Source organism: Carcharhinus amblyrhynchos, chromosome 13 (genome assembly GCF_965287045.1).
Source record: "Carcharhinus amblyrhynchos chromosome 13, sCarAmb.v2.hapA, whole genome shotgun sequence".
NCBI classification, from domain to species: domain Eukaryota; kingdom Metazoa; phylum Chordata; class Chondrichthyes; order Carcharhiniformes; family Carcharhinidae; genus Carcharhinus; species Carcharhinus amblyrhynchos.
Genome location: NC_137336.1, coordinates 37,928,975 through 37,945,727, shown reverse-complemented (window position 1 = coordinate 37,945,727; position 16,753 = coordinate 37,928,975). Strand labels below are relative to the sequence as shown.

At 43.2% G+C, this 16,753-nt stretch overlaps 1 protein-coding gene across 1 annotated transcript in view; it reads right to left on the bottom strand.

Annotated features, from left to right (window-relative positions):
- The window catches only part of ube2d2 (ubiquitin-conjugating enzyme E2D 2 (UBC4/5 homolog, yeast)), a 39,378-nt gene extending 33,362 nt beyond the window's left edge, over positions 1-6,016 (bottom strand). The window contains exon 1 of the mRNA XM_080201553.1: positions 5,760-6,016. Within this exon, the coding sequence (XP_080057679.1) occupies positions 5,760-5,783 (24 nt within the window). The 5' untranslated portion in view covers positions 5,784-6,016. The remainder of the gene's footprint in view (positions 1-5,759) is intronic.
- Between the last annotated feature and the right edge of the window lie 10,737 nt (positions 6,017-16,753).

The window sequence follows — 16,753 nt, the reverse complement described above, 5'->3', positions numbered from 1 at the left end:
AACATTGATGATCTTCATTTGTATGCTGTTGTTTACAAAGTAAAATCTAGCATTAAAAATCCTCCTATAAAGACAAAAGGGGTAACCTTCAACAGGGGTGGAAAACTGCCCAAGAATCAGCCACATTGCATTAGGGAAATTGGGCAGGAAGCAAAGCACAACAGCAGATCTGATAGCTAGTTTTCTATTCTGAAAATTAGCTTGGTATATAATTTTAAACTATTTGGCAATTGATTGGTTTAAAAAAGGTCCCCAGGACCTTGTATATGGTTTTATAAAAACTACTTTACATCAATTGCTACACAACAGCATTTCAGAGATCAAGACAGACCTCTATAAAGTAAGAATTCCAGTATGTCAAAAAAGATCCACACCAAGCAGTTGAAACATCTCACTCAGCAATTCAAGCAGAAATCTTGTCATTTGCCTTGGGCAACCTGCCTAATGTTAATAAATCTATTTCTTGGACCAAGGCTTCACACACAGGTCCAACTGGTTAAGGTCAGTACTAGAACAAGACAAGTCAATGTATTTGGATTTAATGGAGCTTTGATTATTGCAATGACTCTGGAAGATTCCAGATTGAAAAGAGAACACTGCCTTATCTAGAGATAGCACCTCACTGGTCTGAAAAATTCAAGATTTCAGCCTTTCAACCGATGCATTTATTCACACTCTAGGCCATCTTAAGACTGAAACATTAATACTATTTGTTTTGAAGCAGGTGGTCTGTAACAATATTGTAAATGAAGCAAACTGCAAAGGAATAGAATTCCCCAGCATTTTGACAATCCCAGTCCTTTTGGCGAAAAATACAAACAAATAAATAAGTAAATCTATTTTTCAAGTTTCAATCACCAAAGTTCCCCCAAAAAACTTCATATTTTTGTAGATTTGCAGAATAAGGGTTGGAAGGAGAGAAAATAAATAGACACAAACTTAACCTGACCCAGACATGTAGTAAATGACACTTTAGCAAACTTGTGTAACACTTATTTTGATAGTAGTTTGGTAAATTAAGTGAGGAATCTTCACCATGATCTCAAAAGTGTTGTATATTAGAGAAGATTACACAACCACCCCAACACATTCTAGGGAAATCTGCTCAATTTCAAACATGAACAGAACGAAGAACAAAATAATCAAAATAAACAGACAGCTGCCACTAAACACAGCTCCCAAATTTTTATATTACGTCCAAAGTCACTCGTAGAAAGTGAAATCATGAGCAAAAACTCGACATCAAGTTCAGCCACATCATCTTTACATGCAGTGTGTTCTGATATTAGGCATCCAGGAAGCTTCTTTGGATCACAGAATCTCTTTTGGGAATACAAGAGGCTAGTTCAAACTTAATTTCCTCCTTGATTTGTCAAAGCCATTTGCAATGGTTGACACTGAAGCACAGTGCCACAGGTGTTGTTAGCCTGTGCGTACCTCATTCTTCACACAAAAGCCTAAACAGCAAGTATCCAAAAGCTGCTGAACCTTGGTTCCAAAGCTAGCACTGATTCTGCCCTTTCCAACAGCTACAAATATTACTGAATATCAGTTTGAATATGAACCTTTTCCATTCATTTCCCAGGAAGTGTGAAGTCTATTAAGCTCTCCAGTAATCACAGGTTTTAACATAAGAAATGGCATGATAGTCATGCAAATACAATTTTTATAAATAATAAATTGAATAATCTCTTAAAAACTGTCTAGGCCATTTAACCATAGGGAAAGGAGCATAACATCACTCTCCATTAGAAACAAACAAGTCAGTTATGATGGGTTTGATTTAATGAGATAAGGAAAGCAAAAAAATTATAAAGAGTTACAAACAAGAATTAAAAAGCGAAGGTCAAAAACTCAAATTGGCTATGAGCAAGTCACTGTTGAAGCAGAGATTTTAAAATAAATATTGCTCAAAAGGTGAATGCAAAAGGGAAGCATTTAGAAAGTAATAGGCTTGTGATAGTTGGAGAATACCAACAGATGTGACAAATCAAATGGCCAACCTCATACTTCAAACATAAATAGTTGGTACAATCATTCCAAATAAAGAGAAGTACTCAGCTCAAACTTTTTCAAGGAAACATCAGTTTACACAGGCTACTGTGCTAATCCCAGGAACATATAGGTTCCAAGAGCTCTGTCCTTCACTTATTCCTTTATGTCCTGGACTGTCAAGTAAAATTTGGAATATATCTGTGCCCATATCAGATGAAAGGAGTAATCCAAAACTGTGTCATGAGTGTGAAGCACCATAGAAAAATATTTGAAAAAGTTACGCATGATGTTACACACTTCTGTAAAACCTACAAATCAGATGTAGTATTGACTGCAAGGGAAAGCATTTTTTAAAAAATACTACAAAGGCAATCATCCGTTAAAAAAAGCACCAAAAAGTGTTACAGCACTAACTGGAAACAGCTTGCTTTGTAACAGCAGCTTTAATACTGCAAAATGTTCCAAAGCATTTCAGAGGCATTAGACAAAATCTGACACCGAATCACAAGGACCTTGAGACAGTGATCAAAAGCTTGGTCAAAAGTAGGTAGGTTTTAATGAGCACCTTACAGAAGATAAGGAGAGAATACAGTCACCAAGTGAGGCAAAGGAAAGTTTAAGTTTATTTAGTGTCACAAGTAGGCTTACATTAGCATTGCAGTGAAGGTACTGTGAAAATCCCTTCGTTGCCACACTCTGGTGCCTGGAGAGTACACCGAGGGAGATTTTAACATGGCCAATACACCTAACCAGCACATCTTTCGGACCGTGGAAAGAAACCAGAGCACCCAGAGGAAACTCTCGCAGACATGGAGAGAACATGCAAATGCTACATAGAATCACCCAAGCTGGGAATCGAACCTGGGACCGTGACATTATGAGGCAGCGGTGCTAACCACTGTACCACCATGCTGTCTCAGAAAAATGGACACAAATTAGAAAAAAGGAGATTGTTTGATGGGGTGTCATACTAAAGGTGGTTAGCGGTATGATGGAGCGAGGACAGATGAGAATTCTGTTGGGCCTGGAGCCAACATAGGTCAACAAGCAAAAAGGGATCGAGAGAATGCAATCTCAAATGAAAAACATCTTCCGTTCCAAAATATGTACTCAGTTCCTGTAGGTAATGAGTAATGGATATACATCAAGAAATAAACAAACCACTCCTCTTTGTCTTGTTGGGGTGTACAGAAAAGATCACATTCATTTAAATCAGTCTGTGACTAGAAAATACATATGATATCCACAATACCGCTCCAAATTTTCTCCAGAAAATGAACCAACTTTCAATTCACTGACCCTATGCCCCCCTGATCTACCATTCCCTTCAACTTCCACTCACTCTGTAAACTAGTTCAACCAAAACTCTTGGTTTCGGTCCCCAAGCCTCCCTCATTCAAATTTAAAGTTTTGTCTGCTTTCTACAAAATCTTCAACTTAGTTAAATATATTGGTGATGGTATCCATTGTCACGGGACTTTCAATATTCATGATTGCCTCAGTGCTCTCGGAGTAAACATTTCCAGCTTCGGCAGCTTCTCCTGGAAACTCAGGTGTCTAATCACAGCTATTAATTTAGTTGCTCTTCACTGCACCCCTTCCAAAATGTACATGTCTTTCCAATAAGCATCCAAAATCGAACACAAAATTCCAACTCAGACAAGACTAGTTTGTTTAAAAAGCAAACACACATTATTTTGACTTCTAAGCTGGTCTGCAGCATTGATAAAGTGATTCAACATTGCACTTACAATTTTGATGAAGAACCAAAGCAAAACAAAATTGAAACTTCATGTAGTAGTTACCAAAGTTGACCAATTCTGAAAGCATCCGCTTATTAAACAACTTGCATTTATATAGTGACTTGAACATAAAACACCCCATGGTGCTTAGAGTATCGGACAAAAAGCTTGGTCGAAAACTTGTGTTGAGAAGTGGAGGAGTTGTGGAAAGGAATTCCAACGATTAGGGCCTAGACAACTGTTAGCTTGGCTGCCAACAGCAGGGCAAAGAAAAAAAATCAGGGGATGTAGAAGAGGCCATAATTAAAGGAATGTAGAGTTCTGAAATGGTTGCAGAGATAGAACTGGTGAAGACCATGGAAGGATTTGAACACAAGGATAAATTTGATAGTCTAAGTAGGGAAATAAGACTTGGGTGTTATTTGTATCAAATTATGTTGAAAATATCATGCTTAAGTTTACACAATAGAAACATCAATTTTTAAACAAACTTTGAGGTCAACCCATGTTGAAGTTAACGTTCTAGATTTTTAACCAAAAAGACCTACAACACAATGTCACATTTTAAAAATTATAAAATTCTCATTGTGATCAAACTGAACTTCAAGGCTGTTCAGCCCCAATTGTCAACACAAAACTTCTCAAATACATTAACAACTGTAGGATAATAGACAAATGTGGATCACAGAAATGGGTTGTGAAAAATAGTCTGAACACAGCAAGAGGCCACAAAGATGTGAAATTTACCACATACGTACACATATTTTGGACTTGAAAATAAATAAATGCTGATTTCCGCATCAATATAAAATGCAAAACATATTCAACTGTTATCAGATTTGGTTCAATAAAAAACAAGAATCAGAAACGCTCAACAGCTTTACATCTGTGTTATTGAAAATGGAGGTAGAGGAACATATGAACTGCAGATTAGAGCTCTACTTGTCCTCAACTTCACTTGATTTGTTTTAAGTTTTCCTTTAGCAGAATCTAAACATTAAACACGCAGCCTCATTAATTAAAACTTGTAACTTCAACACCATTTGATTAGCTTTCCCCAAAACAACAGAAATATATTTCCCCATCTCGTACCACATTAAAAAACATTATTCATTACAAAGTTACACTTATTTCCTCCGGTTCCTACTGAGATAGGAAAGAATGGGAGATCAATTTGGATTTCTCTTTTCTCACCGCCCCCCGCCCCCCGCCCCCCCCCCCCCGCGGAAGAAACACACTGACAGATCGTTGCGGGGGGAGGGGGAGGGGGAGGGGGAGGGGGGGCGAAATGAACAGCGCACATGGAAAACAGGATGCAAGGGGCCAGCATTGAAAGAAAACCCAGGTTGGGGGGACGGGACACGACTTGGTATCCTCGACCCATTACTACCCTAAGCCTGTTGGGCAAGGCCCCAGAGCCTCGGGCCTTCCGACCATCGAGGTACTGAGTTGGGGCAATCCAGCCCCTGGCACCCGAGGCCTAGGTCAAGGGACTGTCAGTGTGATATTCACCCCCACTTCTCCCCCCACCAGACCCGCCAGCACCGACCAGCCGGCCGGTCTCTCCGCCACTTCCTCCTCCTAGGGTGTGTACGAATTGGGAAGAGAGAGAGAGAGACACAGACAGAGAGAGAGAGATTAGAGGAAGGGATTCCCCCCTTCCACCACTCCTTCCTCTCTTTCCCCCATCCATCCTGAGACTGGGAAGGAAGGAAGGAAAGAAAGAAAGAAAAGGAGAGAGAAAGGGAGATTAGGCCCCGGGACTCCCTAGGCCTCACAGCAAATGGCGGCTGGGGCGGAAACCCAGTGGAGAGACGGAGAGGCCGGGGGCCTGGGTTTGGGGGAGGGAAGGGAGGCGGGGGGGGGGGGGTGGAATAGGGAAGAGGATCCTGAATGTAATTACCAACACCAACACACATACACACACACACACACACAGGGGGGGAAGCGAGAAAGGAGGGGGGGGGGAAAGAGAGAGAGAGACAATAAACGGCTGATGTGGGCGCCGCTTCCCCCATTTACCTTGTGGATTCTTTTGAGAGCCATGTTAGGTGTGGCGGGCGGTTGGAGGTGTGTTTGAGCGGACTGGGCTGTGCTGTGCTGGGCTGTGTGGCTGGGTTGGGGCTGTGCTGCGTTTTCTTTCTCTCTCTCACTCACTCACTCTCTATCACTCTCACTGCTGATTAATGGCCGGGTTTCAAGGCGAACCCGGAAAAGCCGCCGAGTCCGCTCGGAGACACCGAGAAAATGGAAGGAAGGAACCGGCCGCTTTAAAGTAGTCCCGGGGTATCCCTCCGCCAGCTGCAGGGAAAGAGGAAAAAAAGCCACACACACACTCGCTTGCCAACACCTCCCACTCCCCGCTCGTTTTATTGACCCGCCTCTCTGCTTGGCGTTTCTGTGTTTAGTTTACATTTATTTATATATCTCTTTTTTTTAAATCTCAAACTATCTCTCTCCCCCCTCCCCCTGTGATAAGCCCTCTCTCTCTCGCCCCCCTCCCCTCCCCGGGAGAGGAAGTGAGTGGCGGAGCGATACCGCAGCGGGTGATTCGGCTCGATTGTCTCCCCGCTCTCGCGAGATGGGCAGGAAGGCCGAGTGCGCAGGCGCGGTGCGGGAGGCGGGGACACACAGTGAAGGTCTGCGGCTGGAAGCGGGGTTGGGTCAGCTTCGGGGGGGGGGGGTGCGGGGGTGTCACCCACTGTGTCTGACCCTGGGGAGTGTCAGCTGGAGGAGCATCACTCAGTGTGTCTGACCCTGGGGAGTGTCAGCCTTGGGCGGGGATCAGTGTATCTGACCCTGGAGAGTGTCAGCCGTTTTGGGGGGGCGGGATATCATAGCGTGTCTCACCCTGGGGAGTGAGAGTCAGCCTGTGGAGCATCACTCAGTGTGTATGTGTCTGACCCTGGAGAGTGTCAGCTGGAGGAGTATCACTCTGTGTGTATGTGTCTGATCCTGGAGAGTGTCTGCTGGAGGAGTATCACTCTGTGTGTATCTGTGTCTGATCCTGGAGAGTGTCTGCTGGAGGAGTATCACTCAGTGTGTATTTGTGTCCGACCCTGGAGAGTGTCTGCTGGAGGAGTATCACTCTGTGTGTATCTGTGTCTGATCCTGGAGAGTGTCTGCTGGAGGAGTATAACTCAGTGTGTATTTGTGTCCGACCCTGGAGAGTGTCAGCTGGAGGAGTATCACTCTGTGTGTATCTGTGTCTGATCCTGGAGAGTGTCTGCTGGAGGAGTATAACTCAGTGTGTATTTGTGTCCGACCCTGGAGAGTGTCAGCTGGAGGAGTATCACTCTGTGTGTATCTGTGTCTGATCCTGGAGAGTGTCTGCTGGAGGAGTATCACTCAGTGTGTATCTGTGTCTGACCCTGGAGAATGTCAGCTGGAGGAGTATCACTCTGTGTATCTGTGTCTGATCCTGGAGAGTGTCAGCTGGAGGAGTATCACTCTGTGTGTATCTGTGTCTGATCCTGGAGAGTGTCAGCTGGAGGAGTATCACTCTGTGTGTATCTGTGTCTGATCCTGGAGAGTGTCTGCTGGAGGAGTATAACTCAGTGTGTATTTGTGTCTGACCCTGGAGAGTGTCAGCTGGAGGAGTATCACTCTGTGTGTATCTGTGTCTGACCCTGATGCTGGGGAGTGAGAATCAGCCTGTGGGGTATCACACAGGGTGTGTCTCTGGGGAGTGTCAGCCTGTGGAACATCACTCAGTGTGTATCTGTGTCTGACCCTGGGGAGTGAGAGTCCGCCTGTGGAGCATCACTCAGTGTATATCTATGTCTGACCCTGGGGAGTGTCAGCTGGAGGAGTATCACTCAGTGTGTATCCGTGTCTGACCCTGGGGAGTGAGAGTTAGCCTGTGGAGTATCACTCAGTATGTATCTATGTCTGACCCTGGGGAGTGAGAGTCAGCCTGTGGATTATCACTCTGTGTGTATCTGTGGCTGACCCTGACCCGGGGGAGTGACAGTCAGCCTGCGGAGCATCACTCAGTGTGTATCTGTGCCTGACCCTGGGGAGCCAGCTGACTCTGGGGAGTGAGAGTCAACTGGAGAGAGTGACTCTGTGTGTCTGTCAGCCTGGGGACTGACAGTGAGCAGCAGAGAGTGGCTCTGCACCCTGGGGAGTGCCAGTCAACAAGAGGGGCATCACTCAGAATTGGACTGTCTCACCATGGGGAGTGACAGTCAACAGGAGAAAGTGGCTCTGTGTCTCAAACAAAAAAAACAGAAAATGCTGGAAAATCTCAGCAGGCCTGACAGCATCCTGCTGAGATTTTCCAGCAATTCCTGTTTTTGTTTCAAATTCCAGGATCCGCAGTATTTTACTTTTATCTTTGGCCCCTTGTTTCGCCCTGGGGTGTGAGAGTCAACAGGAGAAAGTGGCTCTGTGTCTCACCTTGGGGAATGACAGTCAACTAGAGAGTGTGGCTCGTTGTCTCTCTCACCTTGGGGAGTGACAGTTAACAGGAAGAGTATCACTCAGAATGGGACCGTGTCTCACTCGCGAGAAGAGTGACAATCAACAGAAGTACCACCCAGATTGGCTGTCTTACTCCTAAGAGGGCGAGGCTGCAGTTGAAGTATCAGCGTATGACTCTGTCTCAGTTAAAAAGTCCCACAATACCAGGTGATCTGTCTCACTCGGGGGAAGGGAGAGTCCACAGCTGCAACATCATTCAAAGTGGTTCTGTCTCATCCTCGGGAAAGGAGTGTCAACAACAACAGGAAAAGCATAACTCTGTGTGGCTGTCTCTCATCCCGAAGAGTCGCATTGCTCAGCGTGGCTCTGTCTCACTCCAGGGAGCAGTGTGGCTCTCATTCAGCCTAGGGACTGAGGGCCAGCACCAGTGCTAATGTGTGGCATTTTGTTTCGCCACGACCATCTAAATGGTCGTGCCGGGAAAAAAAATCCAAACACCTAAATGTTCCTTCTCGGGGAAACGCTGTTTATAACATTTAAGGTTTTACAAAAAGTGGCAAAATGCAAAACTTGGTTAAGGAATACGAGACTGTTTTTATGTAACGGACATGTCAAATGAATTATATTTTCAGGCCCGAAAATAATATATTGGTACTAGTGACTGATGTTTGGCAGTTCTGGAGTATACATATTTTCTACCAAATTAGAAATCTGTTAAAATTAATAGCTGACCTTGGTCAGACTTCAGGAATGCATCACTTGTTATTGTAAGCATAGTTTTAACTATAAGTAAATAAAAATGCAACCAGTACAGATTGTATCGATTCGTGAATGTCAGAGCTAATTTTTACACAACTTATTTGTGGTAAAAAAAATGGTTCTTGCTTTCATAAAGTGATACTGTTTGCTTATTTTGTACCAATCCGGGATCAAGCTGTTTATTGGAATTGTTTCACATTGTAATTCTTTTGCTTTGTAGAAAGCATTTTGTAGCATGCGACAAGTGTCAAATCTCCACTTTAAAAAAAAACCTGAATGATACATGTAATACTCACATGTAATCCTTTGTCAATCACTGTACAGTGTAGTTCCTACAGGAATAAATATTCCTTATGCTTGTTCCTTTTTTACACTAATCACCGCACTATTGCTTAAAGTTGTTTAAAAAACCGTTATTTGACTCCTTGAATTTTTTAATTGAAATTTACTGGCATTTTAAGTGACTTTGTTTTATTTAGAATACTGGATTTCAGTGTTAATATTAAAGAAATAGCTTACGAGCTACCCAATGTTGGATTTTTGGCGGCGGGGGGAATGTTACTCCGAAGATGATCTGTGGAATCTGGAGAAATACTGGAAGTTCCCTGGTTATGGTTTGCCATGTGAACTTTCTTTCGGCAAAACTGTCCCGCACTGAGAGCCATCTGGAAATGCGATTTAAATCGCAAGCTTCAGACAAAGTTAGAACAATTAAAACCACTCCTAACTTCTGGGTAACTGTTGTACAGACCTAGACTGACCCCTCTACCCATCCGACCATCCAGGGAAATCCCCAAACGCTCCCTCCACAGCCCCCTTCCCTCCCCCCCAGCCCCCACTTCCCCGAACTCTCCAAAGCATCAGCTCCCGAAGAGATCTCCCCCCATCACTCAGCTATCCCACCCACCCACAGTCCGACTACCCTCTGTGGAATTCCCCATTCCTCAAAGGTGTCTCTCACTGTCGTTCCACTCCAAACAGGATTTCCCCACACTCGCATCGGACCCAACCCGAGGCAGGAAATTCCCTGAAGTCCAACATCCTCCTCCCCATGGCCTGAGGCGACACAACAGCCCTGACCTCCAATTTGCCCCTCACCCCGTCGGCATCCCATCCTCCCACTCCGCACCCCGGCCTCCGATTTTCGCCGCTCCCTTACCCTGGTCTCTGATTCGCCCACCTCGCCCGGACTGCGATTCTACCCGCCCTTAGTAATCTGATCAGGACTTTCTAAATGCACATTTCATTATTTCCAAAGCTGCAAAGCTAACTTCTATGGTAAGCGTAAAATCATAGGACTGGTGCAGCCAGAAATCTAAAGTAATTCAAGCTAGTTGGTCAAGTGCATTCATCCTTCCCCTTTGGGCATCTGAGGTTAAATTCAGCCCAAACTCATAGAGGTGGAACATTCCATTACCCGGGATAATATAGCTGCAAGAGGTAGAAAATATTGAGTCACAATGCCTCAGTAATCACGAATGTCCAACATGTTTGGACTAGATAGTCTTTTCTTGTTTCTCAATTCAATATTTTGCTCTAAAACAGTGGATTAGTGGAGATGTTGACGTTTTTAATTATCCATTTCTACTTGACGTTTCATATTAATTGCTTCTAAGTTGTCATCTTTATTCAGACAAACATTATTGCGCATTGGTGCAAAAAAGATTTGCGCCCGAAGCAAGAACTTTGCATTTGATGGCACAACATCTAATCTGTGGCACAGTTCAGATAGTTCTATTACATAAAATTGACATTCTAATAAGCGCAGCATCTGACCAAAATATAAGTTGGGGAAATTATGTATAGAAATATTTGGGAAAAGATTGCAAACCCTTGGTGAAATTTCCCAGTTGTAGTTCTATTTCCAAAACCTTATACATTAGATGATGTTTTAATTAGTAGTGGGGTTTAGATGGAGGCAAATGAAGAATGTCAAAAGTGGCTAATATCAACAGGTGACAGTTCATACAATTTTAACTCTCACTTAAATATAATTGATAGATTTCCTACCCTCTATCACAGGGAAATGGACAGCTCTCTAATTCCTGTGGCACCACATAGGGCAAGTCATCAGTTCTATTGAAAACATCTTTTTAATGTACCTCTTTAAGGGAGGTTGCATTTCCTCATGCCAAATTAGTTGGAACAAGGATCATTAGCTGAATGATTTTGAAGAACTGTTCCCTGATTTTCTGCTATCTCCCTGGAGGTCCAGTTGGAGGAATGGAATATCAATCTTGATACCAAGGACTTTTTCAGGAAAAAGTTCTAAAGTTGATGAGTAAGAGATCAGGATGTTCTGGTCCACTGGCATGCAAAGTTCATGGCCAGTGCTGATAGAGTGCTGGAGTGTATTTATAGGACAATTGACTATGCATAGCATGTTTTATGTTTGTACAAGATCTTGACTGATTCTTAATTATAAGATGGTCTCCAGTTTTGTCCTCCACACATGGTGTTGATACTGAGCTTTTGCAGAGGAAGGCTATGAGATTAACTTTCAGTTTAAAACCTCTTGGCTTTCAAGATGAACTCATATCTGGTACTCTACACTTTACAGCAATGTTTATAAGATGAAGCACACTATTGTCCACACATATCATTGTCATTCCAAACACACTCACCTCTTATTTGCTGTTACAGGTACTTATGTGGTGGTCATTGTAGAGCTAGCAACTCCTCAGTACTCCTTCCTCATTTCACATTCTAGTGACTCACCTCTCCATTTTTCCTGATACCATCCTAGTTTTTTTCCAATTCTCAACAGACATTAAACATGCAGAAGACCTAAACATTTTTACTTTTGACACCAACTCACTATCACCCACTCTTTTTGCAGGAAGAAATGCCACATGCAAGGAAGACAAGCAAGACTGGGGGAAGAACACCAGACAGCCTAACCTGGAGCTTAATAGATTTGCAAGTGTAGCAGGAACAACACCAGGCATGCCTGAAAAGGAGGTGCCAACCTGCTGAAACTACAAAGCAGGATTTCATATATGTGAAGCAGCAAAAGCAACATGTATTCCACAACCAATGGGTTAGTCAAAGTTCTGCAATCCTGCCACATTGAGTTGTAAATGGTGGTAGACAATTGAACAACTAGCAAGAATACAAGGTTCCATAAATGCCCCTATCCTCATATATCAGTGCAAAAGACAAGGCTGAAAACTTTGCAACCATCTTCAGCCAGAAGTGCTGAGTGAATGATGCAGCTCAATTTCATCCTGCAGTCTCCAGTATCACAAAGGGGAGTATTCAGCAAATTTGATTCATTCCACATATCAAGAACTGACTGAAGGCACTGGATACTGCAAAGACAATGGACCTTGACAACATCTTGACTGTAGTACTGAAGATTTATGCTCCAAAAAAAGCACACTCCAAGCTAAGATGTTCCAGTACAGCTGCAATGTTCCAGTACCTGCCTGACAATGTGGGAAATTGGTCAGGTCTGTCTTGACAACAAAACAGGACAAATCCAGTGCAGGCAATCACCGCTCTGTTGGTCTACTCTGAATCAATAGCAGTATGATGTGAGATATCACTGACAGTGCTATCAGTAAAAAGTCTTACTGTGTTTACCTCAGTCCAACGCCAGCACATCCTCATCAGTGCTATCAGTGGCATTTACTCAGCAATAACTTAAAACTCAGTATTGGGTCCATAAGGAACAATTAATTACCTTTGGACCTCATTAAAACTTTGGTTGAACAAGGGCAAGGGAATTAAATTCCAGAGATGAGGTGAAGTATGCCTTTGACACCGAGACAGCATTTGACTGAGAGTGGCGTCAAGGAGTTCCAGCAAAATTGAAGTCATTTCTCGGGATGCCAGGACATTTTTTCCTCCACAACTCAATATCTACCACCATGTCATCCCTGCCAAATTGCCTTGGCAATAATCTAGAGACAATAGTCTACTGCTTCACAGACTCAAGCACCCAAAGTTTGCTAAGCCAGCACTACAGTCTTCCACTAATTATGCTGAGTTCACTAGAGTTCAGAAAGAGGAACCAGAATCTGGAAAGTAACCTTTTGGATTTACAAGTCTTCCCATAATTTTGAGTCTTGGGTGAGAAAAGAATTCAAGGCAATTATTATGTTTGCCATTAAATGAAGCACCTAATCAAATTGACACTTAAGTCTGCAGTGAGTTTTCATGATGTGGAAATGCCAGTAAGCATAGTAAGCATAGTAAGCATAGTAAGCATAGTAAGAAGTATTTCAACGCCAGGTTAAAGTCCAGCAGGTTTATTTGGCAGCACCAGTTTTCGGAGTCTCAGGCTCCATTATCAGGTGAGTGAGGACTTGTGTTCACAAACAGGTCATATACAGACGCAAACTCAATTTACAAGATAATGATTGGAATGCAAGCCTTTACAGGTAATCAAGTCTTAAAGGTACAGACAACGTGAGTGGAGAGAGGGCCAAGCACAGGTTAAAGAGATGTGTATTGTCTCCAGCTAGGACAGTTAGTGAGATTTTGCAAGCCCAGGCAAGTTATGGGGGTTATAGATAGTGTGACATGAACACAGAACCCCAGTTGAGGATGTCCTCATGTGTGCGGAACTTGGCTATCAGTTTCTGCTCAGTAATTCTGTGTTGTTGTGTGTCGTGAGGGCTGCCTTGGAGAACATTTACCCGAAGATCAGAGGCTGAATGCCTGTGATTGCTGAAGTGTTCCCCAACTGGAAGGCAACATTTCTGCCTGGTGATTGTCGAGCAGTGTTCATTCATTCTGAAGGCTGTGAAGGCTGGAGACAATACCCATCTCTTTAACCTGTGCTTGGCCCTCTCTCCACTCACATTGTCTGTACCTTTAAGACTTGATTACCTGTAAAGGCTTGCATTCCAACCATTTTCTTGTAAACTGAGTTTGTGTCTGTATATGACCTGTTTGTGAGTACAAGTCCTCAGTCACCTGATGAAGGATCTGACACTCCAAAAGCTGGTACTGCCAAATAAACTTGTTGGATTTTAACCTGGTGTGAGTTTTCATTGCAGCTTTTGAGTATGTATTGTCAGTGTATAATTGATATAGAAGCTGGCTGAATAGTTTCAATGTTCTTTAATGCAGTGCTAAGAGCATGATGAATGCTGTAACAAGGACTGTTAAGACTGAGGGCCTTTGTGCAAGTTTTCAGGTTAGATGAATGAAATGATCATTGAAATCATTGAGCAGTTTATATTTTTTCCTGCAAGGTGCCAAAGTGGTCCATCTATTTCTTCTAATTTCTCGTCTTCACCTGGGCTGACCTTGTCCAACAAAGGCTGCTGCTGTTGCTGTAATTCCTCTAAATGTAAGCCTGTCTGAATGAACATAAGAACATAAGAAATAGGAGCAGGAGTAGGCCATCCAGCCCTTTGAGCCTGCCCCGCCATTCAATAAGATCATGGCTGATCTGTCGCTGCTCAGTTCCACTTTCCCGCCCTCTCCCCATAACCTTTAATCCCCTCTCCTATCAAATGTCAAGGCTGCAGGATGCAGCATACTACCATGATGTGGGAAAATCTTCTATTTACTGCAGTGTGCTCAAATATGATCCTGATGATTTCACGGTTTTGCCTGTATGGTCCTAGTAGTGATGTGGTTCCAAAAGGGTTTTTGGTTATAGATTTGTAGGGGCCATGGGTGGGATGCCTAGTTTGAGTAAGACCAGAAATCCCGCTCGAGGCCAATGGACATTTCCGTTGTCTGCCCCTTGCCCATGGCAGGCGAGGCTGTAGAGTTCTGGCATATGTCTTGTACCCCAGAAACTATAGCATCACATTCCTGGACTGGTTAAATATTAGGGGATCATCGAATATCACAGGACAAATGTGGTGTGACATTTCTTACATAAACTTCCATGATCCCTGTGACTAGTTGTGAGCTTTGGATGATTTGAGTGCTAGCTTTTCCCATTTATGAAGGCCGATGGTTGGTCATCTGTCTCAGTCGATAGCACTGCTGCTGCTGAGTCAGAAGGTTGTGGGTTTACTTCTCCAGAGATTCGAGTACAAAATTCTCGGCTGACACTACAGTAAAGTACGGAGGGAGTGCACCGTCAGAGGTGCCGCCTTTGAGATGAGAAGTTAAACCAAGGCCCCATCTTCTCTATCAGGTGGATCTAAAAGATCTTATAACGCTATTTTAAAGAAGAGCAGGGAAGTTATCCCTCATGTCCAATATTTATCCTTGAATCAATATTAGTAAAAATACATTATCTGGTCATTATCATGTTACTCTATATGGGAGAATGCTGTGCACAAATTAGCTGCTGCACCTTCTACAACAATTACAATGGTGACTTTTAAAATTACTTGATTGGCTGTAAGATGATCTGGCACATCTTTAAATGTGCTGTATAAATGCAAGTCTTTTTTTTCTTTTTATCACGCCCTGGACACAAGAAAGCTAGCCACTATTCCAAGTTCCTGACTATTAGAGTCAAAGTACAATGCCTTTGTTGACCTCAGCAGACCAACAACCCAACAGTCAAGTGTGTATTGCAACTGTATTCAAGAGATGCCTCTGTAGCACTGCTGTGATGACAGCATGGTAGCACAGTGGTTAGCACTGCTGCCTCACAGCACCAGGGTCTCAAGTTCAATTCACTGTCTGTACAGAGTCTGCACATTCTCCCGTGTCTGTGTGGGTTTCCTCTGGGTGCTCCAGTTTCCTCCCACAGTCCAAAGAACATGCTAAGTTGACCCTAGTGTCAGGGGGATTTGCAGAGTGAGGTTGTGGAAAGAGGGCCTGGGTGGGAATGTGGTTGGTGCAGACTGGATGGGCCAAATGGCTTCCTTCTGCATTGTAAGGATTCCGTGATTCTGTAATGATTTTGACAGTTACTGGCAAAAATCTGGTACAGCAGGCAGCAGATCTTGTTGCAGGAAATTAGATTGAGAAGGTTTGCCCACTGTGTATGTCTATCATTGACCATTCATTGCCGTCCTTCACCTTTTCTCCCTCCATCTCCTATTAACCTTCCACTGGCTCAGGTTGCATTTTAGTCTAAATATTTAGTTTTATCGGCCTCTGTCTGTTAGTTTAAATCCCCATCCTGACCAACTGGCTCAAGAACAGCTTCTTATCTGGTGCTATCAGACTTTTGAATGGACTTACCTTATATGAAGTTGATTTTTCTCTACACCCTAGCTATGACTGTAACATTACATTCTACACCCTCTCCTTTCCTCCTCTGTAGCACAGAAGTGCTATATCTGTACAGCACACAAGAAACTATACTTTCACTGTATACTAATACATGTGACAACAATAAATCAAATCAAATTTTTGTTAATTAATGCTGGAAAAGATCTGGAAATTCAAACTTCACTTCAAATTCCTGTACTTATGTGGACATCAAGACCACACTTCTCCACAGGATTAGATGGGCAGAAAAACTTAGCTTCTGTCTCTGATTTTCTGTCTTTTGACATATTTTAAACAAACTAACTCTGATCTGTCCCTTCCCCCATTGTTGCTGTGACTGAAGGACTTGTACCTGCTGCTATGCCAATGATTGATCACTTGTTATACTGGTTTTTCAGCTTCAGCCTGCTCCTGGCCATAGAGTTACCTGGGTAAAAGTACAAATCTCTGCTGCCTCTGGTTTTGTGGCGCCTTCAAACTGTTACGATCCCAGCTGATCGTAGGTCCCAGGATGGAACCCGGTTCAACTGATACTAACTTTTTTTTGTTTAGAGGTATGGATGAACAGAGGCACACAACCACCGATTAACTTTTAACAGGAGTGTTGTGTTTTATTGTTATTTCTAGTGTTTCCTCACTAGCAGCTTAGTAGTGGAACAGAGGCAAGATATTGATCGTGTGATGTCACTGAG